Source organism: Dunckerocampus dactyliophorus, chromosome 12 (assembly GCF_027744805.1).
Source record: "Dunckerocampus dactyliophorus isolate RoL2022-P2 chromosome 12, RoL_Ddac_1.1, whole genome shotgun sequence".
In the NCBI taxonomy this organism is placed as follows: domain Eukaryota; kingdom Metazoa; phylum Chordata; class Actinopteri; order Syngnathiformes; family Syngnathidae; genus Dunckerocampus; species Dunckerocampus dactyliophorus.
This window is the reverse complement of record NC_072830.1, coordinates 26,561,145-26,588,359: the sequence shown is the minus strand read 5'-3', so window position 1 is coordinate 26,588,359 and position 27,215 is coordinate 26,561,145. Positions and strand designations below refer to the sequence as shown.

The 27,215-nt window shown below is 42.0% G+C and overlaps 3 protein-coding genes and 1 pseudogene across 17 annotated transcripts in view; 1 reads left to right on the top strand and 3 right to left on the bottom strand.

Moving 5' to 3' along the window:
- Positions 1-148: 148 nt before the first annotated feature.
- On the top strand, positions 149-26,660 carry daw1 (dynein assembly factor with WDR repeat domains 1). Of its 11 annotated transcripts, none has more exons than XM_054793698.1 (16): positions 149-275; positions 492-563; positions 817-909; positions 6,957-7,114; positions 13,111-13,178; positions 14,085-14,157; positions 14,372-14,516; positions 15,886-15,944; positions 16,029-16,151; positions 16,248-16,347; positions 17,441-17,548; positions 17,996-18,102; positions 18,184-18,286; positions 18,925-19,039; positions 21,810-21,886; positions 25,100-26,659. In XM_054793698.1, the coding sequence occupies exons 5-16, from the start codon at positions 13,175-13,177 to the stop codon at positions 25,547-25,549; spliced, it is 1,464 nt and encodes a 487-aa protein (XP_054649673.1). In that variant the 5' UTR covers positions 149-275; positions 492-563; positions 817-909; positions 6,957-7,114; positions 13,111-13,174; the 3' UTR covers positions 25,550-26,659. The 11 variants fall into 11 exon arrangements, 8 of the variants coding, with proteins under 8 accessions (XP_054649673.1, XP_054649674.1, XP_054649675.1 ...); XM_054793699.1 differs by adding an exon at positions 5,348-5,668 and having other exon boundaries at positions 200-563; XM_054793700.1 differs by lacking the exon at positions 817-909 and adding an exon at positions 5,348-5,668 and having other exon boundaries at positions 200-563.
- LOC129191501 (thiamine transporter 2-like) lies at positions 2,782-7,391 on the bottom strand. The gene is made up of 8 exons (XM_054794912.1): positions 7,242-7,391; positions 6,974-7,153; positions 6,503-6,668; positions 5,236-5,551; positions 4,942-5,093; positions 3,330-3,522; positions 3,122-3,263; positions 2,782-2,928 (listed from the first exon to the last, which is right to left on the bottom strand). Exons 1-8 carry the CDS (start codon positions 7,389-7,391, stop codon positions 2,782-2,784), a joined length of 1,446 nt encoding a protein of 481 aa, XP_054650887.1.
- LOC129190914 (thiamine transporter 2-like) lies at positions 10,272-14,641 on the bottom strand (annotated as a pseudogene).
- sphkap (SPHK1 interactor, AKAP domain containing) overlaps positions 26,167-27,215 on the bottom strand; it is a 98,313-nt gene continuing 97,264 nt past the window's right edge. For 2 of the 5 annotated variants that reach the window (XM_054793690.1, XM_054793693.1), the window contains one exon: positions 26,168-27,153. In XM_054793690.1, the coding sequence (XP_054649665.1) occupies positions 27,001-27,153 (153 nt within the window). In that variant the 3' untranslated portion in view covers positions 26,168-27,000. Of the gene's footprint in view, positions 27,154-27,215 lie in introns of all 5 variants that reach the window. The other 3 variants (XM_054793694.1, XM_054793695.1, XM_054793692.1) reach the window with 2 other exon arrangements.

Genomic DNA, 27,215 nt, shown 5'->3' with positions numbered 1-27,215 from the left:
ATTATTCCTAGTAAGCTGACTAAGAATACTGATAGGATAGCATTTATACAATAAATAGCAGGACACAAACTTTAAATACTCTTGCCTTCAGTTGCGTTACTCCTTACGTCAGCCGAGATGATGCTTTACTTCCGACGACACAAGCGTGGTACTTCCGGCACCTGCTCTTCCGTGTGTGCGTGTTACTATAGCAATGATTTGTCGTCAGGGGAAGTGATGTGCCTCTTATCTCAAAATGAGACTCAAAAGGTGTCTTCTTAGATATTGTCCAGCAGGTATTACAAATGACAAAAACGCACCTTGTATCTGCTTTGGTGGCAAATGTCCGCATAATAGACCAATGTCTGCGCTAGCAAACAACAGCTATTGCTAACTAAAGTTAGCACCCAACAGCTATTGCTAACTAAAGTTAGCACCCAACCATAATGCGTAGATAGGCGCCTATTGCGTTCTGTTGCCTGTCTACTTTTAATGCCGCTTTCTACCATCAGGTATAATTCTAGAATATGAAACGAGGCTTTTTGAGGACCAGATCAATGAACCTTTTTGGATTTGACTCTCAAGTACGTTGGCTATTCTTTACACAGTGTGTACTACCAATGACTGTTAGCTTAACTGTACTGTGGTATGCTTTTAATACAATATTGTATCAATATTAAGTAAATACTATCATTGATGAAATACTTGAATGTCTGTTTGTCACCCTGACATTCTCACTTCACCTCCCATTTCAAAGCAAGTGGGTAGTTGTGTAATAATGTCGTGAGGTTGTATTCCATCCATCCATCCATTTTTTATGCCGCTTCTCCTCATTAGGGTCGCGGGGGCATGCTGGAGCCTATCCCAGCTGACTTCGGGCGACAGGCGGGGTACACCCTGGACTGGTCGCCAGGCAATCACAGGGCACAGGTTATATTCATATTTCTATTCATATATATTGGCAGTGACTCTAAATTGTCCATAGGTATGAATGTGAGTGCGATTGGTTGTCTGTCTATATGTGCCCTGCGACAGGCTGGCGACCAGTTCAGGGTGTACCCCGCCTCTCGCCCAGTTCTTGAGGCGAGTCTCATGTTCACAAATTAAATTTAATAATTTATGGGAACGCGTACGTAACCACGAAATGACAAAACTCGGAATGCCGGACTCGTGTCACGTGACTTCGTCACTTTTTTTAATGTTCGATATCATCAAAGACTTGCAACATGACTTGCATTATGTAAAATGTGTCCCCATTCAAATTATTCAACTAATGTGACTGTTTTTATGTCCAGCACGACTAACAAATTTTCTCGTCGAATCTGTCCCATTGATGGTATCAGTTAAAGCTCAATTTGATTTTTTTTGCCACCTATATAAATGGGATATTTTCGTAGTTAGTATCATAGGAAACAGGTTTACGACATTCGAAATGAGAGTTTTAACATTATTAGAGCCCCTACACGTAAAATAACACCCCTATTGTCACCTTTACACTCGCGATACCCAATATAGTAGAAAGATTAAGAGTAAATCGGCCATTTAAGACATAAGTAATACTCATGCTAGTGTGTTACTATAAATGGCTTTCCTGCGTGGCCTTAAAGGGATAGTTTGGATTGATTTGACATCCCCATCAGCAGTGTAGTACACCAACTGTGACTTACCCCCCAATTGGTCCCATGAGTCCAGTTCTGGTCGCAGATCCTTTGTTGCCATTTGAGTAAAGTGTTTGGCTTCTCAAAAAAATATGCGTTCAAAAGAGTGAGACATTTGCGTCACAATAGTGCCTCCTCAAAAAAATCAGACCTCACAAATCACTCGGCGTTGTATTTGTCTCCCGCCGTATGCCTGCGCACTGTCGCCTGTGCATTCTTGTGTATGTGATGAAGACGCTCGCAACTTCTTCAGCTGTGGAACACACATGTAAACAAGATGGCCACGGCACTGTGGTTTTTACCGTAATTTCCGGTGTATAAGATGCACCGGTGTTTAAGCCGCACCTGCTAAATATAGAGAAAACCACATCTGTACATATATAAACCGCACCGGACTATAAGCCGCACATATCCACATCATAAAAAGACATGTTGTGGCGCTCACTTGAAATATGTACAGTGTGGGGATTGGGGCATTAGTATGTCGCAGGGAAGGCCTGGATAGGCACGCATGCATGCACACATGGTGCAAAATGCATTGGAAAAACTGCCCATAAAGGTAGAATGTCCCGTGTGGGGCGGACCGAATGGTACACAGTTTTCCCATGTACAGTATCTTCCATAGTGGTAACACCCACACAGTGTTCCTCCTGTGATACATTGTTTTTTGGCTGTTTGTGAATAATGTTTGGTCTAAGTGTGTCTGGCTTTCAACCCTCACAGTACAATGGTGGCCACAGCCAGCATGGATCCATTTGACGTATACAAAGGCCTGTAGAACCTTACGATAATCATTGTGTATGTGTCATTATTTGTAAATTTGCAGGCCCTCTCAACTGCCCTGCAGTGTTTAGAACCGAAACAACCAAAGTAAAGCACAAACACGTCTACTGTAAAGTGAATGGACTCAGCGAGAAGCAACTTGTTGCCCTTTCAGTGCCTCACCCATGAACAGTAAATCATGCTGTTAGTTGAACAAAAATGTCACGTGTATTGCGGCTTTTAAGACGTAGTGTTAAGACTAAATGGCTGTTATTTGTCCTGATACCAGTCACATTCCCATTGCGAATTCTAATCCTTTTTAATGACTGTATCCCAAAATCAATGTTTATCTACAACAAGTATTGTAAGAGTATAACTTTGTTCAGAAAGACTCAGCAGTGATCACCCCCTCCACAGTCGGCTTGGGATCTGACGGCCCTGGAGAAGAATGCTTTGTACAAGCAGTGTAGGTCCCGCGAATCAAAAAGAGCACAGAGATGACAGCATAGTAGCTCCCGTAGATGATGAACTGGAGAGAAAACAATAAATCATTTTTTTACATTACTCACTTGCACTATGCAATGCTGTAGGACAGCCACTAGGTGTCAACATGTCTACATAAGCTGCTCACATTCATTATTGGCGCTCATGATGCTATTAGAATAAAGTGAGTCCATACACAAATACACTTGTATTGTATGTTGCTAGCTGTCGACACATACCTGCGTCACAATGTCCAGTCCTAATGTAGCTACATCAACAAAAATAAGCGTCATCATGGTCTGCAGAAAGAGGGCCACAAATGTGTTGATGCCAAACGTCAGAGCATAGCATTCCATGGAGAGGTTGGCAGCAATCTGAAATCTGAATAGAACAAAGTGGTTTATGTTGGATTAAAGGACTCTTCTGTGGAGCTGCAGTGAAACTTACGTAGTGATGGTGATGAGAAGCATGTAGCATGATTTAAACAGGGCGTAGCCCGCATAGCAGGCCCAGATATTGCTGGTGAGCGCTATCAGAAAGACGGCGCCTGCCCCGATGGCTGAAAACAAGCCCAGTGCCAGTTCTCCCCACACGGTCCAGCTCACCTTGATGTGACCGACTAAGAAGGCTGCCGCAGCACCTGACCGCCCCACGGAAAAATAAATGGCTTGATTAACATCAGCAAACAGCAATATTACAGAATCCTTTAACTTTCTGTGCATTATTGTCCTTCCTGTGCTTATCCAGGTTGTCTGTAAGCCGAAAGAACCACAGTGCCATCTTCCTTTCCAAAATCATACACATTTTCACACGTACGTGTGTCTCTGAATATTAACTATGCCGTCTGACATGGCAAATTTTGTTAACACTGCTACACCTGACCTGCTGCAAGTGTGTACTGTATGCACGTATGAATGTACACGACCGGTCAAAAGTTTTAGAACACTCCAATTTTTCTGAAGGAAAAATCTACATTTTTAAGTGTTAAGATGGTCTGTCTACCTTCCACTGTTAATCGTCATTTTTTTTGCTATTTTTGTAGCAACAACTTACTTTCTCCAGCTCAGTGCTGTTCGATACAGATGCTCACAAGGGTATAGTACCACAGTGTGTTCCAAACGCTGCTTTTATGCAGACAGAGGAGGTAGTACAGTAAGTACTCCAGAACTTGGAACACCTGTCGGAATTAGTTGCACCAACTGCCAAGGCTTAATCCACCTCCGTTTCTGCAGAACAGTTTTAAATTGTTGACCCATTTTGTGGTACCTGAAACAGGCATTTTTGTATAATACTGAAATGTACATTATTTTTCAGCTTTGGGTAATCTTACCTTTTTTTTTTAACCCCTGGCACTTCACTTACCTTCACTTTACCATTTCAAGCTATCATCGGACTTGAATGATTTGAATTTCAATCAATAACTGGAAAAATTGAGGGGTTCTAAAACCTTTGACCGGTAGTGTAGGCGCTAAAATATTTGCAATACATAAAGTTTTAGCGCAAGAAATACGATCTACCTGTCACCACATAAAGCACACATGCTCTCATGTAACTTAGAAATGTAACCAAAATATCAAACAACCTCTCAGTATGATGCAGTGCATTCCACACCATTCCAAAAAATTTTAAAAAATGAACATATTGTTACATAAATGACCTCTCTGCTCGTGTATTAGAGCATCTCCTACCGTCAGGCAGACGCTACAGGAGTTTGAAGTCCAGGACCACAAGGCTGGCAAACAGCTTTTACCCACAGGCCATCAGGCTTCTCAACGAAGCACTCACACACGCCGCACACAACACACGCACACACTCATAGCACTTTATTTATTTATTTATTTATTTGTATTAATGTCTCTTCTGTTGTTGTTGCTTAATTTATTGGTATTTATGTTTCTTATGTTCTTATTCTTTCTTGTGTTTTCTTTCTTTTCTTGGGAGAATGAACAGAATAATATTTTCATTGCATAGTGTAACTGCTGTTTTACCATGCACATGACAATAAAACTCTCTTGAATCTTGAATCTGTTTATCCAATACCTAAAACAAACCGTCTTACCAGCAAGAGAGCATGCGGCTTCTACACCTCCATTGTAGACGGATGATGTAGCAGATGGTTCAATATGGTCCCACATTAGTTGGATGTAGTTGAGGATTTGTGTATACCCAGCTGTGGCTAAAGCCCACCAAAGGGACCAGTAGATTAAACGCCTGTAAATGAATTGTAAATGGTTATTAATTTACATGATATTAAATACATGGAAATCAAGAGCACGCAGTTGGCGTTAGAGTTAAATGGAGATGTGCATGCATGCAACGTAGGTTTGGATGGATGACGTGTAGAAGAACATGCCTGGATGAGTAGGACTCCCTGAAGCTTTGCCAAAGTAAATGACCCACATTGACCACATTTTTCCTGCTGCACCAGCCAGCGCTGTCATTATGCTCCATTTTCTGTTTCTCAGAGCCAGCATCCTCCTCGTCCAACACTGTTTCATCAGGCCTGTCCGCCCCTACGGACCCCACCTGCTCTGACTTTTGGCCCAAGGGTGCAGCCTTTCTCCTTTTGAAGAACATGCTCCTCTGAGGCATTGGCAACCAGAAGGAAATGAGAAAAGCCACGCTTAAAACGCCCAGGGTGATGGCATTGATGTCGAAGTAGTCTAGCCCTGTTGATGAGAAATCATACTTCCATACTGCCTACTCACAATTCCAAATCATTCAGGGCTTGTTTCAAATTGTATTTGCAGTGAATACAGTTTTGTATCCTGAAAGACACCGTCAAGGTGAGTTTGAAAATGCAAGGATTTAAAATGAATCTCGAATCTTGTTTGATATTCTCGTTTGATATTCATTGCTAGATTTGGGTAAAAAGTCACTCACCAAACAGGAAGCAATATGTGAAGCTTGATCAAAAATCACTCCATACTCTTTACTGTTCTCTGGTATGACCATATGTAACTTATTGTGTGGAGATATGGGGTAATAACTATAAAAGTAATCTTAATACGCTAAATGTATTGCAAAGAAGATCAGTTAGAATAATCCATAACGCCGCGTATAGAGCACATACAAATCCTCTATTTCGAAAATCACAAATATTTAAAATTTGCCGATCTAGTACATTTTCAAATTGTTAAAATTATGCATAAAGCAAACAATAACTTGCTACCCAAAAATGTCATACAATACTTTTCGGCAAGAGAGGAGAAACAGGATCTCAGGACAAAACTAAACTTAAAACACTTGTATGCGAGAACAACGCTTAAAACCCGCAGCATTTCAGTATGTAGAATCAAGTAATGGAACGGACTGAGTAAGGAACTCAAACAAAGTTCCAAGATGAGTGATTTCAAGAAACAATACAAACACTTGATGTTTAAAATACAAGGAAGAAGAGTTTTGAACCTCTGTGTACAAAATGCAATACTTATTACTCTTCATTCTTGTGAGTTCATTGTCAGTACTCACCTGTTATTACAACTCAGTTCAGGTATGTCTATTTAAACTGATTATTATTTCTTATGATTGAGGAAAAACCTTTTGCAATTATATTACTACATTGTTACATGTATACATGTTGAAAATAAATTAAACCATAACCAGATTTGGAGCCCCACCTGCCAGGGAGATCAGAATTTGGCCCAGACCGGCACCAAATGTGTACCCAAAAAGCATGGCGCTTCGGAGGTAACCAGTGGCTCGTTGGTAATTCTCCGAGGGAATCACGCTGTAAATGTAGGAAAAGTAGGCCACCTCTGATGCTGTCACCATAGCATAGTTAATCTGGAAAATAAAAGAACAAGTTCAATTTATAACCTAAACAGGAAATCACTGAGAATTTGGTCAACAGGTAAGAAAATTCTTAATACACCTGAAAAATGTCACACCAAGGCCATACACCCTGGGTTGGTCACCATTTTATCACTGGGCAATTGTGAAAAGAGAATGAATGTGAACAAACATCTCCTATGCCAACGATACTAAGTGCCATTTCCAATCCTTGTAATATCCAGGTAAACATTTGACATGGGTGGCATCATCTACAATAATGGTCTGTTCTATATTTGTTAGAACACTTTTTGGTGGACCTCAAGGAAGATCATGGCAGGCACTCCCTGGGCAAAGCAGAGCAGGACATAATTGATGACCAGAAAGAGTCCCTGCAGCACAATGAGCGGCTTGTGCCTCAGGAGGTCGGTCAGCAGGAAGACTGGGAAAAGGAAGGCCAGGTAGGAGTATGTCCAGATAGGAAAAAGGTAGTTAGTCACCTAAGAGAAAACAACCAGGAGAATGAACAGGAATTTTAGGTACAATGCTGCAACAAATGTCACAGAGATCATTCATCTGTCCACTTACCACTTCTTCAGAGATGTTCTTATGAGGCCCAATTAAGTACGGAGCAAGGAAAGGCTCTGCAATTCTGCAGTTAGCAAAAAATCCATACAATGACAGGACTGCAGTGGGATAAGCCCAGTTAGAATATTTAAGATTGGCCCAGCAGCCCATGTTTTTCCCCCCAGCAAAAATCCCAAACTGTCAAGGTTGTTGTCGTATTTCCCAGCCCCGTTCTGCCTGAAAAACTTTGAGCTTCCTCAGTTCATCAGTAAACTAATGAGTAAGATATGAACATACTTTATGGTCTTAGACTTTCACCTGTTTGGAAACAGAAAGAAAGCACTTGGTGCTGACTTTAATAGCAGCTCTATTACCATTTCAAAACAGTCACAATCAAGCCAAAATGACAACTTTGACATTTATTACATTTATTCCTGGAAATCTGAATAAGACTACTAATACTACATAGCAGGACACAAGTGTGATTGAAAATAATCTTGCCTTCGGTTGCATGTCTTCTTACGTCACCCGAGACGTCACCCGGCACATGCTCTTCAGTATGTCTGATACCATAGCAACTGTTTGTTGTCAAAGGAAGAGCGGCGCCGCTTATTGCAGGTTATCATCCCCCAGCAGTGGCATGCGTTCAGTGGAGGCAGGTGAGGCAGAGTCTCATTTGTCATGATGGAGGCCACTGTGTGTGGCCTACGGTCTGAGTACACTAAATTGGATTATGGCAGCTGCAAATATGTCAGCACGTTGCCAATAATATAATGTTGCAGAAACATTGTTTATACACCATGACTTTCTACAGATTGTTTAATATCTTTAATGTTATTGTGACATCATTATTCTTGCTAATCGGCCAATAAAATACACAGATATGTCATATGGGAGGCACTTGCAGTACCGCTGCACTCTAAAGGGGTCAGGTGTGCGTGAGCTTGAAGGTTCTTGACACAGCAGTCCTTCCAGTAAGTATAGTCCATTGTTTGTTTTTTTTTAACTTTATTGAAATACACTAACAGCAGTGCCGGCTAGAGCTAGATTTACAAACAAGTCAAATGCATATTTTTATGCTCTGCTGAATGAATCAATGAATTTGACTACCAAGGTGGAGGATTGCATACCCAAGCTCATCAGGAGGTAATCAGACTTTTCCAAAAAACATCAGAACTTTTCCTGGAGAAGAATAAGGTGCATGTACTTCCATCCATCCATCCATTTTCCTCCGCTTATCCGGGTCCGGGTCGCAAGGGCAGCAGTCTCAGTAGGGAAGCCCAGACTTCCTGGTCTCCGGCTACCTCCTCCAGCTCCACCGGGAGGACACCAAGGCGTTCCCAGGCCAGCTGTAAGAAATAATCCTGCCAGTGTGTCTGAGGTCTGACCCGGGACCTTCTCACGGCTGGGCATGCCTAGAACACCTCACCAGGGAGGTGTCTGCGAGGCATCCAAACTAGATGCTTGAGCCACCTCAGCTGGCTCCGCTTGATGTGAAGGAGCAGCGGCTCTACTCTGAGCTCCTCCCGGATGAATGGCTTCTCGTTTGGGTCGTTCTTTCGTCACGACCCAAAGCTCATGACCATAGGTGAGGGTGAGAACATAGATCGGCCCGAAAATGTAGTGCTTTGCCTTCCGGCTCTGCTCTCTCTTCACCACGACGATCCAAGACAGCGACGGCATTACTGCAGACGCTGCGCCGATCTGTCTGTCTACTTCACGCTTCAACCTTCCTTCAGTCGTGAACAAGACACCAAGATATTTGAACTCCTCCACCTGGGACAGGACCTCATTCCCAAACCGGGGGGAGCAATCCGCCCTTTTCCGACTGAGAACCATGGCCTTGGATTTGAAGGGGCCGAGTCTCATCCCAGAAGCTTCACACTCAGATGCAAACCGCCCCAGTAAATACTGAAGGTCACAGCCCGAATAGGCCATCAGGACCTCATCATCTGCAAATAGCAGAGACGAGATCCAAAGGCCCCCGATCTGGACTCCCTCGACGCCTTGGCTATGCACAGAGATTCTGTCCATGAAAATTATGAACAGAATCGGAATCACCGGAAACAGGCTCAATGCGAACCAGGCTGCTGCTCAAGTTGTAACAAGTACGGAATGGCACGTAGTAGCGTGCCAACAATCCCGTACTCCCGGAGCACCCCCCACAGGACACCGCGAGGGACACGGTCGAATGCCTTTTCAAAGTCCACAAAACACATGTAGACCGGTTGGGCAAACTCCCATGTACCCTCCAGCATCCTAGCAAGGGTGTAGAGCTGGTTTAGTGTTCCGCTACCTCCTGTGACCGAGGTTCGACTAATGGTCGTACCCTTCTCTCCAGCACCCTGGAATAGACTTTCCCAGGGAAGCTGAGGAGTGTGATCCCCCTATAGTAGAAAAAGGGGACCACCACCCCGGTCTGCCAATCCAGAGGTACTGATCCCGGCTTCCACGCAATGTTGAAGAGACGTGTCAGCCGAGACAGTCCCTCAACATCCAGAGCCTTGAGGAATTCAGGGCGAAAGTCATCCACCCCCGGAGCGATGGAACTGCCTGCGTCCGTGTCCTCTGTCTCTGCTTCCTCTATGGAAGGTACAGCATGTCAGTGGGATTGAGAAGGGCCTCTAAGTATTCCTTCCACCGTCCAACTATATCCTCAGTCGAGGTCAGCAGGCCCCCGTCCCCACTGTGAACAGTTTCCTAAAAACAAAGACAGGTATGTGTCATAAAAAGCTTTTAGATTTATAACACTGGTAGTTGTAATAATATAAACGGGACAGTGCCCAAGACTCAACGTGTTGTCGAGAAAGTTTTGTAAGTTTCTTGTGAAGCGTTGGTAACACTGTATAGAAGGAAAAAAGTCAAATAAAGAAGAAAAATGTTTCTTTCATACTGCTGCTCAGGTTTTTATTGACATCTACATGTAATTCATATTCGTACAGCATGATGGATTCTTACACATATATTTTCATTCTGTTCAGTAAAGATTAATTTCATCTTGTAGGAACTGCGCATAACTTTATTTTACACCCAGCTCAAAGCATGCAAATACGTTGTACTGTACAGTTTTGTGCACCAAGACCTGCCCACTTGCTTGCTTACCATCATGGCAGACTTGCTGCTCCACTGCATGTTATACAATTTGTTACACTCTGTGGGCTTTCTTACTGTCTAGCGGGTTTGATCACCACCGCCACAATAGGCTACACCTCTGGAGAATTATGCTTTGTACACGCAGTGTAGATCCCTTGAAGCAAAAAGAGCACAGAGATGACAGCATAGTAACCCCCGTAGATGATGAACTGGAGAAAAAAAGAACAATAATTAATTTTTTTTATAGTTCTCACTTTATGCAATGCTCTAGGTGTCACTATGTTCACATATGCTGCTCACATTCTTGATTGGCGCTCATGATGCCATTAGAATACATGTTTGTATGTTACTAGCTGTCGACTCATACCTGCGTCACAATGTCCAGTCCTAATGTAGCTTCGTCAACAAAAATAAGCGTCATCATGGTCTGCAGAAAGAGGGCCACAAATGTGTTGATGCCAAACGTCAGAGCATAGCATTCCATGGAGAGGTTGGCAGCAATCTGAAATCTGAATAGAACAAAGTGGTTTATGTTGGATCAAACGACTCTTGTGTGAAACTGCAGTGAAACTTACGTAGTGATGGTGAAGAGAAGCATGCAGCATGATTTAAACACGGCGTAGCCCGCATAGCAGGCCCAGATATTGCTGGTGAGCGCCATCAGAAAGACGGCGCCTGACGCAATGGCTGTAAACAAGCCCAGTGCCAGCTCTCCCCACATGGTCCAGTTCACCTTGATGTGACCAACTAAGAAGGCTGCTGCAGCACCTGATCCCCCCCCCCCCCCATGGAAAAATAAATGGCTTGATTAACATCATTGGGAATTATCATGATATTAATTGCATGTCAGAATTGTGTACCGTATTCTCAAGACGACGCCTGTAATGATGGCCCAATTTACTCTCCATCAGCAGGTAATAGCAATAATACCGACTCCTTTAACTGAGAGCATTGTTGTTCTTCCTGCGCATATTCAGGTTCAGCTAAACTGACAGAACCACAGTGCCAAAACAGTGCTAAAATATTTGCAACAAATAAAGTTAAATAGTGTGACAAATACAAGCCACCAGCCACAACATTAGACACGTGCCCATCAATGCAGTAAGTGGAGAAAAAAATAATCATCTTTTACAAAAACCTCCATTGTAGCTGGATGATGTAGCAGATGGTTCAATATGGTGCCACATTAGTTGGATGTAGTTGAGGATTTGTGTATACCCGGCTGTGGCTAAAGCCCACCAAACGGACCAGTAGATTAAATGCCTGCAAATTGATTGTAAATGGTTATTAATTTATGTTAAATACATGGGAATATAAAGCACACAATTGGTGTTAGAGTTAAATGGAGATGTGCATGCATGCAGCGCAGGTGAACATGCCTGGAAGAGTAGGACTCCTTGAAGCTTTGCCAAAGTAAATGAGCCACATTAACCACATTTTGCCTGCTGCACCAGCCGACGCTGTTATTAATCTTCTGTTTCCTGAAGCCAGCATCCTCGTCTTCCAGCACAGCTTCATCAGGCCTGTCCGCTCCCACGGGCCCCGCCTGCTGGAACTTTTGGCCCACAGGTGCAGCCTTTCTCCCTTTGAAGAGCATGCTCCTCTGAGGCATTGGCAACCAGAAGGAGATGAGAAGAGCCATGCATGCGACACCCAGAGTGACAGCATTGATGTCGAAGTAGTTTAGCCCTGTTGGTGAGACATCATACTTCCATACTGCCTACTCATAATTCACCACTTCAGAAGACACCATCAAGGAAAGTTTGAATATGTGACAATTCAAAGATTTCAAGTGAATCTACAATATATTTTAGTGGTTTGGTATTCATGGCCAGATTTGAAGCTCCACCTGCCAGGGAGATGAGAACTTGGCCGAGGCCGGCACCAAATGTGTACCCAAAAATCGTTGCGCTTCGGAGGTAACCGGTGGCTCTTTGGTAATTCTCCAAGGGAATCACGCTGTAAATGTAGGACAAGTAGGCCACCTCTGATGCTGTCACCACACCATTGCTAATCTGGAAAGGAAAGGAACAGATTCAGTTCACAACCTAAACAACACATCACTGGTCAATTGGTAAGTAAATCCCCAATACACCTGAAAAATGTCAAACCAAGGCCATACACCCTGGCTTTGTGTACCAGTTTCACTGGGCAATTGTGAAACAATTATGAATGTGAACAAACATCTACGCCAACAATACTAACTGCCATTTTCAGTCCTTGTAATATGCATGTGTCCCAACACACCCAGCAACAAAAAATATTTTACATGACATCATTTACTATCATGGTCTGTTCTATATTTGTTGAACACTTTTTGGTGGACCTCAAGCAAGATCATGGCAGGCACTCCCTGGGCAAAGCAAAGCAGGACATAATTGATGACCAGGACATGCCCCTGCAGCACAATGATCGGCTTGTGCCTCAGGAGGTCAGTCAGCAGGAAGACTGGGAAAAGGAAGGCCAGGTAGGAGTATGTCCCGATAGGAAAAAGGTAGTTAGTCACCTAAGAGAAAACAACAAGGAGTATGAACAGGAATTTTAGGTACAATGCTGCAACAAATGTCACAGAGATCATCCATCTGTCCACTTACCACTTCTTCAGAGATGTTCTTATGAGGCCCAATTAAGTATGGAGCAAGGAAAGGCTCTGCAATTCTGCAGTTAAGAAGAAATCCATACAATGACAGGACTGCAGTGGGATAAGCCCAGTTAGAATATTTAAAATTGGCCCAGCAGCCCATGTTTTTCTCTCCAGCAAAAATCACAAACTGTAAATGTTTCCGTCTATTTCCAGCCGCCGTCCTGCCTGAAAAACTTGGAGAACGTCTCAGCTCGTTGATGAGTAGCTGGAAAACCTAATGAGTAAGATGTTCACATGTCATCCTTTACGGTCACCTGTTTGGAAACAGAAAAATAGCAGTCAGTGCTGACTTCGATAGCAGCTCTATTACGATTTCAAATGAGTCACATTCAAGGCAAAATGACTTTGTCATTATTACAATTACTTATTTTAATGTGAATAATATTACTATACTTATAATATTAAGTAGCAGTGTTGTTATGCAATCTGTACCGAAATGTGAACGGTTCTGAGCACTGCACCTCTTTTTAAACTTTTTTTACACAGCGCTTCTGCGACATCACGTGCTGTGGTAGTTATTATTTTTTAAATGTATGAACATAAATGGTCAATAACCATACTTCATATATTTAGGGGTTATTGTATTAGTGACTTCAGTTAAAAGACTTTGTTTGCATGAGGATGTTTCTATTGGGGCTGGGTGTGTGTGTGTGTGTGTGTGTGTGTGTGTGTGTGTGTGTGTGTGTGGGCGGGGGGCTATATTGCCTGTCGAAAAATAAGACGATGTAGACGCGTTCTGCACATGCGTAGAACCGATTGCGTTTCCGGTTCTGATTGCATAATGACAAGTAGGACACAAGTGTGTTGCATGAGTCCTTACGTCACTCGAGACGCTCTTCGGTGTCTGTTACCATAGCAACGGTTTGTTGTCAGCGGAAGTGCGCCGCCTCTTATAGCAAAATGAGACTCAAGAGGTTTCTTCTGAGATATTATCCACCAGGTATTACAAATACCAAAAACGCGCCTTGTATCTACTTTAGTGGAAAATGTCCACATAATAGACAAATGTCTACGGTAACAAACATCAGCTATTGCTAACTATACTACGTGTTCGTGAAGACACGCCTTTAGCTACCGTTGACGCGATGTGTTGCCTGACTTCCTTTAATGTCCTTTTCTCCCATCAGGTATAATTCTAGAATATGAAACAAGAGGCTTTTTGAGGACCAAATCAATCGACCTTTTGGATTTGACTCTCAAGTACGCTGGCTATTCTTTATACACTATGTGTGCTACCTATGACTGTATGCTAACTGTACTGTGGTGTTTTTTTTTATTACTGTATTCTGACAGCTAGTCTATATTGTTAAATAAATACTCATTGTTAAATACTATGAGTGATGTTAGGAGTTCAGCACTTGGTTGTTGCTCAGGTCAGTACTCACATGTTTTTGTTGTATTATTCACCATGCAGAACCGACCCTGATGAGTTATTGGAAGAGATCATGCAATCAGAGCCTCTGATCACCGAGTCCCGAGGTGAGCAAGTCAAAAAGCTCATCATTCGGCTTCAACAGAAACAGAGGCAGGAGGATGACCACAAGTTCTCTTTTTCCAAGGTTAGATGGATCTATCGGTCCTTCCGTTCACTTACCTGTCTGTCCAAATCAACAAAAGAATGCCTCCGCCAGACACAAATGAAAGCTTTTATATAGATGTGACAGATCCCAGACCGGAATCCAGCACAAACTGTGAGACAACCAAAAAGCCTCTTGCCAACACAAATATTAGTTTTGATAAAAGCCCTTGAGCAAGGCAACTTGGCAGTAGCCAGGAAGTTGTTTAACATCTCTCCACCAGCTAGCTTGCAGTTGTATTTTGTAGTTTTGTCATTATATTTTAGTGCAGCACACAAAGTAAACAGTCTAATAAACCACATATGTATATATTTTAAATTATCAACATTTATTTAATCAAGATAAAAACTACAAATCTCGTTTGGTAGCAGTACAACCACAGCCGTAAGTCACAGCAGTTCACACATTCTTTCACACACTCAAATAAAATACACCAATACAAATGCAATATAAGGGAAATAAAAACTATTGCAGGCAAAAGACTTCATTTCAAGTTCAGTTAAAAGATCCTCAAAGGTGTCTAAGTGATACCAGTTCTTTTTATTTTAAAATATTTTTGAAATTCATTCCAAAAATGAGGTGCTGCAATTCTAAAAGCCTTTTTTCCAGTTCAGTACGAGCTCTGGGCACCAAGAGCAGAAGCATGACCTGAGAGCGCAGACTGTAGCTGCTGCTGCTCCTCAGCTCAGTGAGGTGATGGAGATACAGAGGGAGCAGTCCAAGGATGGACTTAGAAATGAAAAGGTACCAGTGCTTCAGTCTCGGGAAAGACAGAGAAGACAGAGAAGAGTCAGCGGCTTAACATTTGTTATAAAATGAAATGCTTTGTGATAAACAGAGTCCAAGCCACGCAAAGCATCAGAAGAAGAATTCATATAAATGGCATCAACGAAATCAAGAACAGATTGAAAAGTAGCAGAAGCAACTTTGTTTCAAGCATAACATTTTAGCTTGAGTTTTAATCTGTGAACCAATTTCTGAATGCGGATATAAAAGATAAACATTTGTCAATTAAAATACATAAAATATTTGTATTGTGGGATTAACTGAATTTGATGACCAATATTTGATGTGATTGAAGGTAGGTGCTCGGGATTTACTGTGGATTTGGAAAAATGCTTGTAATTTGACTTGTCTGTATTTAAAATGTATTTTAACAGAGAAATAGTGTTTTGCATTTGATTAAAAGGTGTTGGGAGTTGTGATACTGCATGTATCATAAAATACAGCAAATATGAGGAAAAGTCACATTAACATATACTATAATGTTGAACACAATGGAAGTCATTACGTTTATTTAATTGGTCGTTGGAATTTCTAATTGCCATTTTCTGTTTTTTCTTTTTTGCAGGAGCTTAAAGCACACATACTGCCTCTGACTAATGTTGCTTTTGACAAATCAGGGTCAAGGTGACGTGTACAATGTTTCCCCTCCAGCTAAAGCTCCTGTGGGTATGGATGTGTTTTGTTATTCTCGTATTGTTCACTCTGCAGGTTCATAACTGGGAGCTATGACAGGACATGCCGAATATGGGACACCACCTTAGGCATTGAGCAGCACACACTGGAGGGTCACAGAAATGTGGTGTATGCAATAGCGTTCAACAACCCGTTTGGGTAATGAGCTTCAATAGCAAAGTGGTGCAGTATCCTGAAAGATAGCTTTATAGTCAGTTATTCTAATGGGTGTTGTTTTATCCTCATGCATTTTAGAGACAAGATTGCCACGGGTTCTTTTGATAAGACCTGTAAACTTTGGAGTGCTGAGACGGGCAAATGTTTCCATACATTTCGAGGCCACATGGCAGAGATAGTAAGTATTTAGTTCTGTTTTAAATACAGTGGAAGATTGCTTCCTGTCATTAATCTGTTTCAAAAGGTCAGCCGAAAACTGAAACGTGCATATATTTTTCACAAAAGAGAATATGAACACAAAACACACATTTGATAGAAAATAACTATTGTTTTACATAGAGAAAGAAGGTGCATACATACATACAAATGACAAATGGATAAATGAACATTTAACATGACCTTTACCTTTTATTGAAGACTAGACAACAGATGGATGGAGGAAGGGAGGGGATGGACAAGCCGCGCGGACACTGTTACATTCTAGTCTGGTACAAACGTAACTGAGGAGACGTAAGAGTAGACTGTTAGAGATGTATACTTGCTCATTTCAACTTCATTGAAAACTTCAGCAGCAACCTTTAAAGTACAATCCTGTCGTAACAAATACCAATTAGTACTTTACTACAACGTATTTCTTGATTTCAGCTGTGTTTTTTGTCAAAGTTCTGGTACTTGCAACTTTTTTTTGCAGCCGTCTTAAATATATTTTCTTCTTAAGGTACAGATTCCTTTCACACTTTAAATATGCAGTGCACTGACACCTCACCCGTTCACAGCGCAGTGCTTGAAAGGACGAAGGAAGGAGACAGACACACAGTGTTGTTCATTGTTCTGTGTGCGTTCTATGAGAAGATAAACCACGCACACAGACACACGATAAAGATGATGAAAGGATTCCCTGACTGGAATCTGTCTATAGTGTCCCAACTCTAAAAGAATTATTATCTTTTTTTCACAGAGAATGAGTCAACAGCACATGGATGCTTGTTTTTTGGGGGGGGGCAGTTGACTAGTTTGTTGTTTGCGCACTGTTTGGCCGTACGATAACCGAGACAGTGTACAAAAACTGAGGCGTATTTGTTTTTGTATTTAAATAAGACCGATCAAATATTTTACGTCAAAATAAAACTGAGTGCTAACACACAGAGTACAGTATACCTCTGCTGACCTCTTGCCATCATTCTTGAGTGAATGTAACACATTCGTCCATGTTCCTCTTTGGATGCATTGAGTTTTTGACTGTTTGTGAATCAGAATTGTGTTTGGTGTAGGTGTGTCTGGCTTTCAACCCCCAGAGTACACTGGTGGCCACGGGCAGCATGGATGCCACCGCCAAGCTGTGGGAAGTGGAGACTGGGCGGGAGGTGGCCACCCTCACTGTGAGTCATCTTTTCTTTGCACATGATATCGCGTTGTCCCTTGCTATCCTTCATTTTCATGTGCAAAGTACCTTACTGTAATCATCCTGTAAGTGTCATTATGTATAAATATGCAGCCCCTGTCTACCGCACACAGCTACTTATGATCTGTTGACAACTGAAACAACCGACGTGAAGCACACCCCTGTTGCAATGTGAATGATCTCAGCGAGAAGCAGTTTAGTGCCCTTTCGGGGCTTCACCCTGTGACATTCAGTCAAGCTGACAGGAGGCAGTTGAGCAAATATTTCAAATGTATTGCAGTTTTTAAGATGCATTTGCTTCAAGTGGAATAATCTGCCTTTACTGATGGATGTAAGTTTTTATTTTATGATACAAAACATGTTGCGCATCCTGGAGAGGACACACAGAGATGTACTGTAATTGACTGTGCTTGGTTAAATTCAGGGTCACACTGCAGAGGTCCTCTCTTTGTGCTTTAACTCAATCGGCAATCAGCTTGTGACGGGCTCCTTTGACCACACGGTTATCATTTGGGATGTTGCTTCAGGAAGGTGAGACATCCATGTTTCTGCACTAATGCACCATCACGTGCAAGAACGCACCACCCATGACTGGTTCCTGTTGTGTTTCAGACCTGTCCACACGTTGATCGGCCACCAGGCGGAAATCAGCAATGTTCAATTTAACTGGGATTGCTCACTCATAGTCACAGGTTCCATGGATAAAACGGGCAAGGTGAGAACATTCTGATTCTATGATTTGGCTGCACAGTGGAGTAGTGGTTAGCAAGTCAGCTGTGTGTGGGTTTTGTCTGGGTACTCCAGCTTCCTCCCACATCCACAAAAAATGTAGCCTTTAAATTGTCCATAGGTGTTAATGTGAGTGTTTGTGTGTATGTGCTCTGTGATTGACCAGTCCAGCGTGTACGCCGCCTCTCACTGGGATAGGCCCCAGCTCACCCATGACCCAAATGAAGACAAGCCGTGTAGAAAATGGATGGATGGACTTAATGATCATGCAAAGAAGCCGTATAGCCTCATTAGCCCTTTTAAGCTCTGGAAGGTAGAATCAGATACTGATTCAGTCAACATGTGGCTTGGCGACAGCTTAGATCTCTGATGCATACATCATCTGGCTGATGATCACTCTCCTCATCTCTTGTCTTGATGAGCCCCACCACATGAAAGCTAAAAGTTAAATCCTAATTCTTTCATTATGTCAAGATGAGTCATGCTCATGAGATGTAAGATCTTCCCCGCCTTCAGCAGAGGATAGCTAATAAAGTGAAGGCACTTAAGACAACCATTCCTTTTTCTTACGGCATGTGTGTGTTCTTTTTTAATTGTGTAACTTTGGTCCTGCACTTTTTTCAGGTGTGGGAGTCCGGCAGTGGCAAATGTGTGGCCACGCTTATCGGACACAAACTGGAGGTGCTGGATGTGTGTTTTGATTTACGGGGTCAGCTCATCGCCACAGCCTCTTCTGACGGTGAGACAATATGTGGTGCACTATATTGTTATATTTAAGGATGCCCCGATCGATGGGCCACTGATCGGTATCAGCCAATTTCAATGAAAAATCACGTGATCGGCATGTGTTGATAAATGGCGATCACCTGTGGCTAGTACTAGTGCAGCCTGCAGCGATCCATGCGTGCAGTGTAGTGTGTTGCCCTAACGAACGCCTTGGGCATCGTGCTCGTCCCACTTTCCTTCACAGTGCGCAGACGTGCCAAAACAAAAACATCATGCCTGCCGTGTAGAACTTACACTACCAACACATGCCACGAAAACTGTCTTGCGGGGGTATCATGTTAAAAAGCTTTAATTTAATCAATACAATTTGAAGGACAAACACTTGACGGAGTATGGTCAGTTTTCAAGGCTCACGGTGTGATCATCAGTCAAACGCCAGCTAGTGCAGCCATGTGGACACTCGCCCGTATGTAAGTAAATCAAAGACATAACTATATAAGAAATATTAGAGCAAAAATATGACTGAATTTGACAATTTACAAGTAATTTCTGGAAACAAATTGAGCAATAACTGTATTGCTTAATATTGTTGAATTATCTATGTTGTTATTGTACTGTTGGTATAGTTGATTGTTGATTACTTCAGCTGCATGTTGTGTATTTTGTTTCCTTGTCGATGACATGATGTCATCTTCAATATCTGTCCAGTACTCATGTCTTTGACAAGTCCCTTGGCTTCCTCCGGTCCTCCATTTAACTTGATGTGGATTTTGCAGTTTGCGCTCAAAGTGCCTTGAATTTTCTCCCGCTTCCTTAAATCGCGTGCTTTCTTAGCAAAGTTGGCATTTTATTTTGTCAGATGCTAATTCATGTAAATGCCTCAGAAATCCCACCTTGTTTTTTTTGGGGTGGTGAACTTTATGATGATGACAGGTGTGGCGTTACATCTGCCATGCATTGGAATGCATGATGCATGTATTGATGTTGCTGACATCCACATCCACTCCCTTTAGGTGGTAGAAAGTTTCCCACCTGTTGCTCTGTTTAAGCAACATCATGTTCTCCTCCTCCTGTTATCAGCTGCCCTAGCATAAGAACTGCATGAAATGTGGAGCCCAGTCACGATCACATTGTTCCAAATCATCAATCTTGCACATCATGAGATCCTTTTACATCATTTTGCTTATTTAAAGTGTCCACATTTATTTACAAAATGATGCATTTTCATTCTTCCATTCCTTCATGTGTTTCGTTAAGCATGTCATGTCGTCATGCAGTTTATCTCTTTGCTGATTTCCTCATGTTGATAATCTCCTTGCGAACTTGGGAGTTCTCCTTCCTCATGTTATTCAACATCATCATTATCTCCCGTAGTGCACCTGCTCTCTTCCAGATCCTCCAATGCATTCACGGAGGCAGCGAGGGTTAGCTTGTCTTGCTAGTGATTATTGGCAATCATAAGACTTTTTTTTGATAAGTTAGTTCCTCACGTCCGACAGCATTCAAGCCGGTGGTGTAATTCTCAAGATCTGTGTATGGGAGGAGCGGCCAAATAGTCCAAAACTTTGAAATCAGTGCAGAGCTCAGTCTGCCCTCACGGGGAGTGACAAGGCTACATTATGTCATCTGTTTCTAGATTGTCAGCTCAGCTCTAATACTTAATAGCCGGGTGTGTCTTCCAGTTGAGTAAACAATGCCACACCTCATAAAAACACCTCCAGTTTCCCCTAAGAAAAACAAAACAGGTGATGCCACTAGGGCGTACCTTTTATTATGATATCTGACAACCACGGTGGCCGACAGAGGTTTCCTTCCCTAAAGGCATGAGCGGGATGCCCAGAAGACAGTTGGGGGAATGAAAAGGTACACTTTTCTTTATGTCTTTGTTCAACACTTGGCCTGGTTGCGCTATCATACTGTAAAACATTATGTCATAATCCCTCAGGTCTAGAGGCTAACTTCTGTTTTGTTCCGTGAAGTTGCAGCATTTTTTGTCATGTGTGTATTTTTGGGCATTTTCTTCTACATTTTTTGGATACTGCAGCGTTTATGTGATTGCAGCGTATTCTAATTTGCAGCATTTTCCTGTTGCAGTTGTTTTGTCGTATTTTGTGTCTTTTTGGTTTTGGATCATTTTTTGCAGCGTTTGGATGTTTGCCCTCATCAGCCACCATAGATGTCCTTGTGCAACACTCCCAGCAGACGTGGCATCTGTAAAGCTGACACTTTCAGTGGAATTTAAAGACAAGAATGAGGGAGCGATGTTTGAACCGCAATTGTACAGTACGGGCCAAAAGATTGGACACACTTTCTCATTCAGTGCGTTTTCTGTGTTTTCATGACTATTAACATTGTAGATTCACCAATCTATGAATGAACACGTGGAATTATGTACTGAACAAAAAAGTGTGAAATAACCCTAAATATGTCTTATATTGTAGATTCCTCAAAGTAGCTGTTTGACAGCGCTGCAAACCCTTGGTGTTCTCTCAATGAGCTTCACGAGGTAGCCACCTGAAATGGTTCTCACTTCACAGGTGTGCCTCGTCACAGTTACTTAGTGGAATTTCTTGCCGTATTAATGGGGTTGGGACCACCAGCTGTGTTGTGTGTTTCCAAACTTTTGGTCTGTACTATACAATGAGGGATGATTGGAAAACACATTTCTACAAATAAAGGCCTCACTCCGAGTAAGCATCTTATAGGAAACCATGCCGCCTGGAATTTCTTGTTTTTCCATTGCCTATGTTGTTCCACTGATCCCTCCGCTCTGTTTTTGCCAGGCACAGCCAGATTGTTCAGTGCATCCACACACGAGTGTCTTACAACACTGGAGGGCCATGAGGGAGAGATCTCCAAGGTGAGAGCCTTGCATCCACAATGCTCACACATGCATCACGCATACTGAAAAACAGCCTTTCTTTGCCGTATATTTGCTCGCTTTCCTCACTTTTGCTTGTAACAATTGCCAAAACAATTACAATATGCGTTGGCCGCCACCGGGGGGCGCTCTATGAAAAATACAGAAAGAGTTTAAACCTACCCCTTCTCCGTGTCTATTACTGATTATTCATTCACACCACAACTTTTACATATTGACAATATTTCACTTGCTTGCATTTTTTTTCATGCTCATTTTGTTGTGTGTAAAGAAAGGAGCATGTTAAAAATATATACGGAGTTTCCGCTACATGTAAGCGATCGTGGCGTTGCGCCACTACAAAATAAATGCCGCCACACCTTAACAATGAGGGGCGTTTTTAAACTTGAAAATAATTGTAAGTGATATATGAATGGATATATATGCTATATAGATACGTATATCGCTTGTTACTTACGCACATATTGACCACAATTAGTTTGAAAACAATTAAAAATATTATAAAAATGTTTCTATATTTTGATAAGCACAAACTGGAATCGCTTGTCTGCCTTGTTGACGCTTGCGCCTATCACCTGATACGCAACACGTCTAGTGTTGACTTTCACTTTGTTTTTTATTATCGGGGGAATGAACAATAGCCTGTAAAATGTGTTAATTGACGACAATTTATCACACACTAAGCCTACCGTCGACAGTGTGTGGGATCTTTCACGTTTCAAACTCACTGCACTTTTTGGCATTTTTGTTAACATGCCTGGCTGGCGGCACTTAACAGTCTTGCTCTCTTGTTATCATTATAATACTTATGGCTTGTCTTCAAAACACTGGTTGTGTGTCGAAGTTGTGCAAAGAAACACGTAGATTGTACAGCTTTAGACAGTGATGCTATCACAGGGTTGAGTAGTCCACTTGCCTTGCTTCACCTCTTAGTATTTTTATAAGTGTTCTATTCAAACACTACACCTGTATTTAATGGGTGGAGACGTGCTTTGTAAATAAACTGCAATTTAAATGTTGGCAGTGCTCTCAGCAACTTTGCCAGTAAATGAACAGTTTTGCAATGTAAAAAAATGCTATTTGCCATTTAAAAAAAAAAAATTGCAGACGCAGCAGCAGCACGACATAGTGGCGGCAGTCTGCCCTCCCATGCAGCCCACCACCACAGCTTCAAAAAATCCCAGGGGGAAACCCTGATATATATCAAGAATCAAATAGGAGGTACTGTACACGCCAGAAGTTTGGACACATGTTGATAAACTTAATAAAAGTGATAAAATGGAAATAAAAAAATAATATATAGGAATAAGAATAAGTGGAGATATTAAATAAGACAAATGACACTATCAGTATTATTAATGATAAATCAATGAATTGCATTACTTCATATTGTTAAAATGGGCCTCATCTTTGTTATTGCGGATTGTTGTTGACTTTGCACATTGCATTACTTTTTTACTTGTCCTTCTCCTTTTTGACTTTTTCCTGGGGACTGAGGAGGATTAATATCGGCAAAATTAATAATACACGACCGGTTTAAACTCCAAACATTACACAAGGCCTCATAAAATATGAACTATCACACAGTAAATATTGGATTATCCTCCACTCTAGTGTGGGACTGGCTGGTAAATCTTACCAGCATCATGGCGAGCGAGGTGGCGTTCCCACGAGTCTCAAGTGTGCGTAGCTGGATGGTGCTCTACATAGGCGTTTGCTTGTGAACATGGCTTGATGCTGAAGTGGGAGGACAGGAGTGGTGGTTCCGGGCTGTTTCATGCTCACCTTGTCTACTTGAGCGGTCTTAGTAGGAAGATGCCTTGTGTGGCTTTTTCTTAATAGTCCACAGTCATGCTTCTGCAGGGATGCCTCCTGGTCATATTTCAGCAGACATGACAAATAATATCAGGGAACTTGTGTGACCGGTCTGATCTCGGAACTTTCCTTTCACACAATCAAATGTAATTCCTGCACAACAGGGGTGTCCGAACTTTTTTTCCACCAAGGGCCGTATTCTGACAAATGGAAGGATGCCAGGGCCAAAACGTGTAAATATGCTAAGAAGTTATACACTTTATATTTCAAGAAAAAATATGCAAGTGAAAAGCATTTTATTCGTATGAACTTCGGTCTTTGCTGTTTTTTTTTCCCATTTTTTGCTGTTGTTTTTTTTAATTATTTTTCCAAATATTTCAACTTTCTTCTTGTAAGTATGACTTTCTTCCCATGATATTTTGACTTTATTCCCATAATATTACTTTGCCCCCCAACCTAATTTTCATTGTTTAATTTGTTTGTCATACTATTACGACTTAATAAAATAACAATTTTACTTTAATATGTGAACTTTATGCGACTAAAATATTATTTTCCTCAGACCCCCAACCCCCCCACTCCCCTTACGGCGCCCATGAGTGCGCGTCTCTTTTTTTTCTCTCCTGCCTCCTGAATTGGTGCTCTATGCACGCCTCACAGCAACCCTATGCACAGTGCATGTTCTGCATGTAGGGAGGGGCGTCCCTGCGTGTGTGTGTGTGTGTGTGGGGGGGGGTGTGTGTGTGTGTGAAGCTTCCTCTGTTTACTCAAACACATCAATCAGCAACAAATAGACTGCATGCGGGATCAATCCAGAGGATTCTGACTCTTATCTATTTTTAGCAGGACACCTTTCCTACCTCCCTTCATGCTGTTTCACTGTGACATTTTTTTTTTTTTTTTTTACAAGATGACTTAGTCTACTTTTTCAGCATGTCAGTGCACATGCCCTTCTTGGTGTTATCTAGCATTTTTGGAGGAGGAGGATTATAATGTGGTCATTTCTGCTTTCTTCTCCCTCTGGCCTTCTGTCCTTGTCACATTTTCCACAGTTCCCATCGTTCCTCGGTGCTGTGTTTATCTTTTAATAAAAGCGTACTTTACTTTCTTGGCTATATTGAATCTCCTCTTCCTTCATTTCCCCACTGTGTAAGAATAAAAGCATTCAGGGAACGATAAACCCGGGCTCTTAACTTGATTGTCTTCAACTGTGACTTTAATAATTCTCTCCTGGAAGATGTGCTCCAGCTTTCTTTATCCAGAAGTGTTGAAATGTGGTCTAAAACCACCTCCTTTGTCATTTCAATCACTTCCGCTGGAGTCTTTTATTCATAGCTCATGCATACACTAACGTACTTACTCTGCCCCTCTTGTTAGATCTGCTTCAGTCCTCAGGGCAACAGGGTTCTGACTGCCAGCTCAGACAAGACCGCTCGTTTGTGGGATGTCCAATCCGGAGTCTGCCTTCAAGTCCTGGAGGGCCACACGGACGAGATCTTCTCCTGCGTCTTTAACTACGAAGGTGACGCCATCATCACAGGTACAATACGCCCACAGTTGCACAGACACACGTCCGATGATAACTGTCGCCTGGAGCTGTCAATCAAGGCCTCCTTTCTGGCCCGTCACAAACTGGTAATTGCACATTTCGCAGCTGTGCAGCCACCTGCTCATGTTTGTCTTCTACTGCAGGCAGCAAGGATAACACTTGCCGGATCTGGTACTGACCCTTCCCTGGAGCCAGTAGACTGCACGCATCACTTCACATGGGGTTGGTGTTGCGCGTGCATGCCACTGTCTAATTGTACAACTTTTATTTGTGGCTGAGCAGCTAAGCTGCATGCCGCGTTGACAGCATCTGTGTGCCATTGAAGTGTTCATGCAAACCATTGACCCGATTTTCCAGTCGTGTTGGTCTTACTGCTGCATTACAATTCTTGCTGTAAACAGAAAGCTTTTTTCCTTGACATCTTATTTGTGTCAGTCTAAGGCGGCCCACTTGAGGCGACTTGCTGTTTATCCCTTACTGCTATTCTTCTTTGAATAGCAATGTCAACTTATTGATGCTTCAACTATGCAGTTGTCTTGTCTTAAATGGCTTATTTACTCTACTATATTGGGTAATATGAGTGCAATAGGAGTGTTATTTCGTGTCTAGAGGGTTCAAATAATGTTTAAAACCATATTTAGAAGATTGTAAACAGTTTTTGTATGCTTTAACTATGAAAATATTCCATTTATAAATAAGTAATCCTACTTCACGGAAACTCACTTACTGCAGTCGGGTCTTTAATCAATTAACCGCGATAAACGAGGGATCACTGTACTGTATGGTGCTGAGCATCTGGCAAGTAAATTGCTTTCCATTTCCTGTTCCATGGTTGTCATTGCATTTCACATTTTTGGATCATATCTTGAGCTGCAGACATTTTTGTCATCAAATCACCGGATGCTTGAAAGTGTATCACATCACACAATTTTTATTGATGACAAAAGATAAATACATTCAGTTATACAATGACACTTGACAGCAGAATTGTGTGCTTGCTTCTCTTTCCAATGCCAAAAGTAACACAAGAGTACCCCAAAGTAGAGAAAGGAACACACAAAATTCACATACAAATTCAACATTACAAATCTTACTCGGTCCATTACTCCAAGGTGCAGCAGGTCCAAATTGTCTATATATATATATATATATATATATATATATATATATATATATTAGTGTCATGCACATGCATGCATACACATATATATGTATATATAGACAATTTGGACCTGGAGTGACATGTGTTAGAATCCTACATACATCTTAAGGTCACAACAAGGGTGAGTTGTCAGCCAATGAACACAACAAATATAATAGATTGAACCGCACCCGATGTTCTATTTTCTATTGGTACTTTAAGAATAAATAAATGAATACATGATTTGGTTGTGAGACTCTACTATTTATGGTGGATATCTTTACACTCTGGAGCAGTTAAAACCTGCTAACTGCATCGTAATGGCTTGTTCGCTTCCAATAGGAATGTCCAATCTGTGTAGGTGGTCCTGCCTGAACGGTGAAACAAAACACACTTTTATGAAGCAGTGACAGAAAACACAACTTCCATAAATGGAGTGAGACAACAGGGAGGTGAGGAGCATCTGCCAAGTTGGCGGATCTCATTGTGCTCTCAGCTTTGGAAGAGGACACACGCAGTGAGAAGAGTGTTAGTGAGAGGGAGTGAGCATGCAAACTTTTGGATGCAGGGTGAAGAAACTCATCTGCTTCACAGGGTCTCCAACAGCCAATCAAATAGGCTGGACAGAGATTTGTCCTCACTCTCGTCTTCCTCGTGAAGCTTACAGAAGTGAACCACAGCACTGAACAAGTCCGCAATCCGCCATGACTTCTGGTACATCAGATGGACCACCCTCTGGAACTGAGAGAGAGTACATGCACATAAATCAAATGTGCCATAAAGTTATTTTTTAGCAGGAAAAC

Coding starts and splice junctions, on each gene's coding strand:
- LOC129191501 (XM_054794912.1), bottom strand. CDS start 7,391: ATGGGCTGCTGGGCCAATCTTAAATATTCTAACTGGGCTTATCCCACT. Junction 7,154..7,241: donor AGAACATCTCTGAAGAAGTG/GTAAGTGGACAG, acceptor GTTTTCTCTTAG/GTGACTAACTACCTTTTTCC. Junction 2,929..3,121: donor GACTGGACATTGTGACGCAG/GTATGTGTCGAC, acceptor TTTTCTCTCCAG/TTCATCATCTACGGGAGCTA.
- daw1 (XM_054793697.1), top strand. CDS start 13,858: ATGAGACTCAAGAGGTTTCTTCTGAGATATTATCCACCAG. Junction 15,945..16,028: donor TTTGACAAATCAGGGTCAAG/GTGACGTGTACA, acceptor TTCACTCTGCAG/GTTCATAACTGGGAGCTATG. Junction 21,887..25,099: donor ATGAGGGAGAGATCTCCAAG/GTGAGAGCCTTG, acceptor CCCTCTTGTTAG/ATCTGCTTCAGTCCTCAGGG.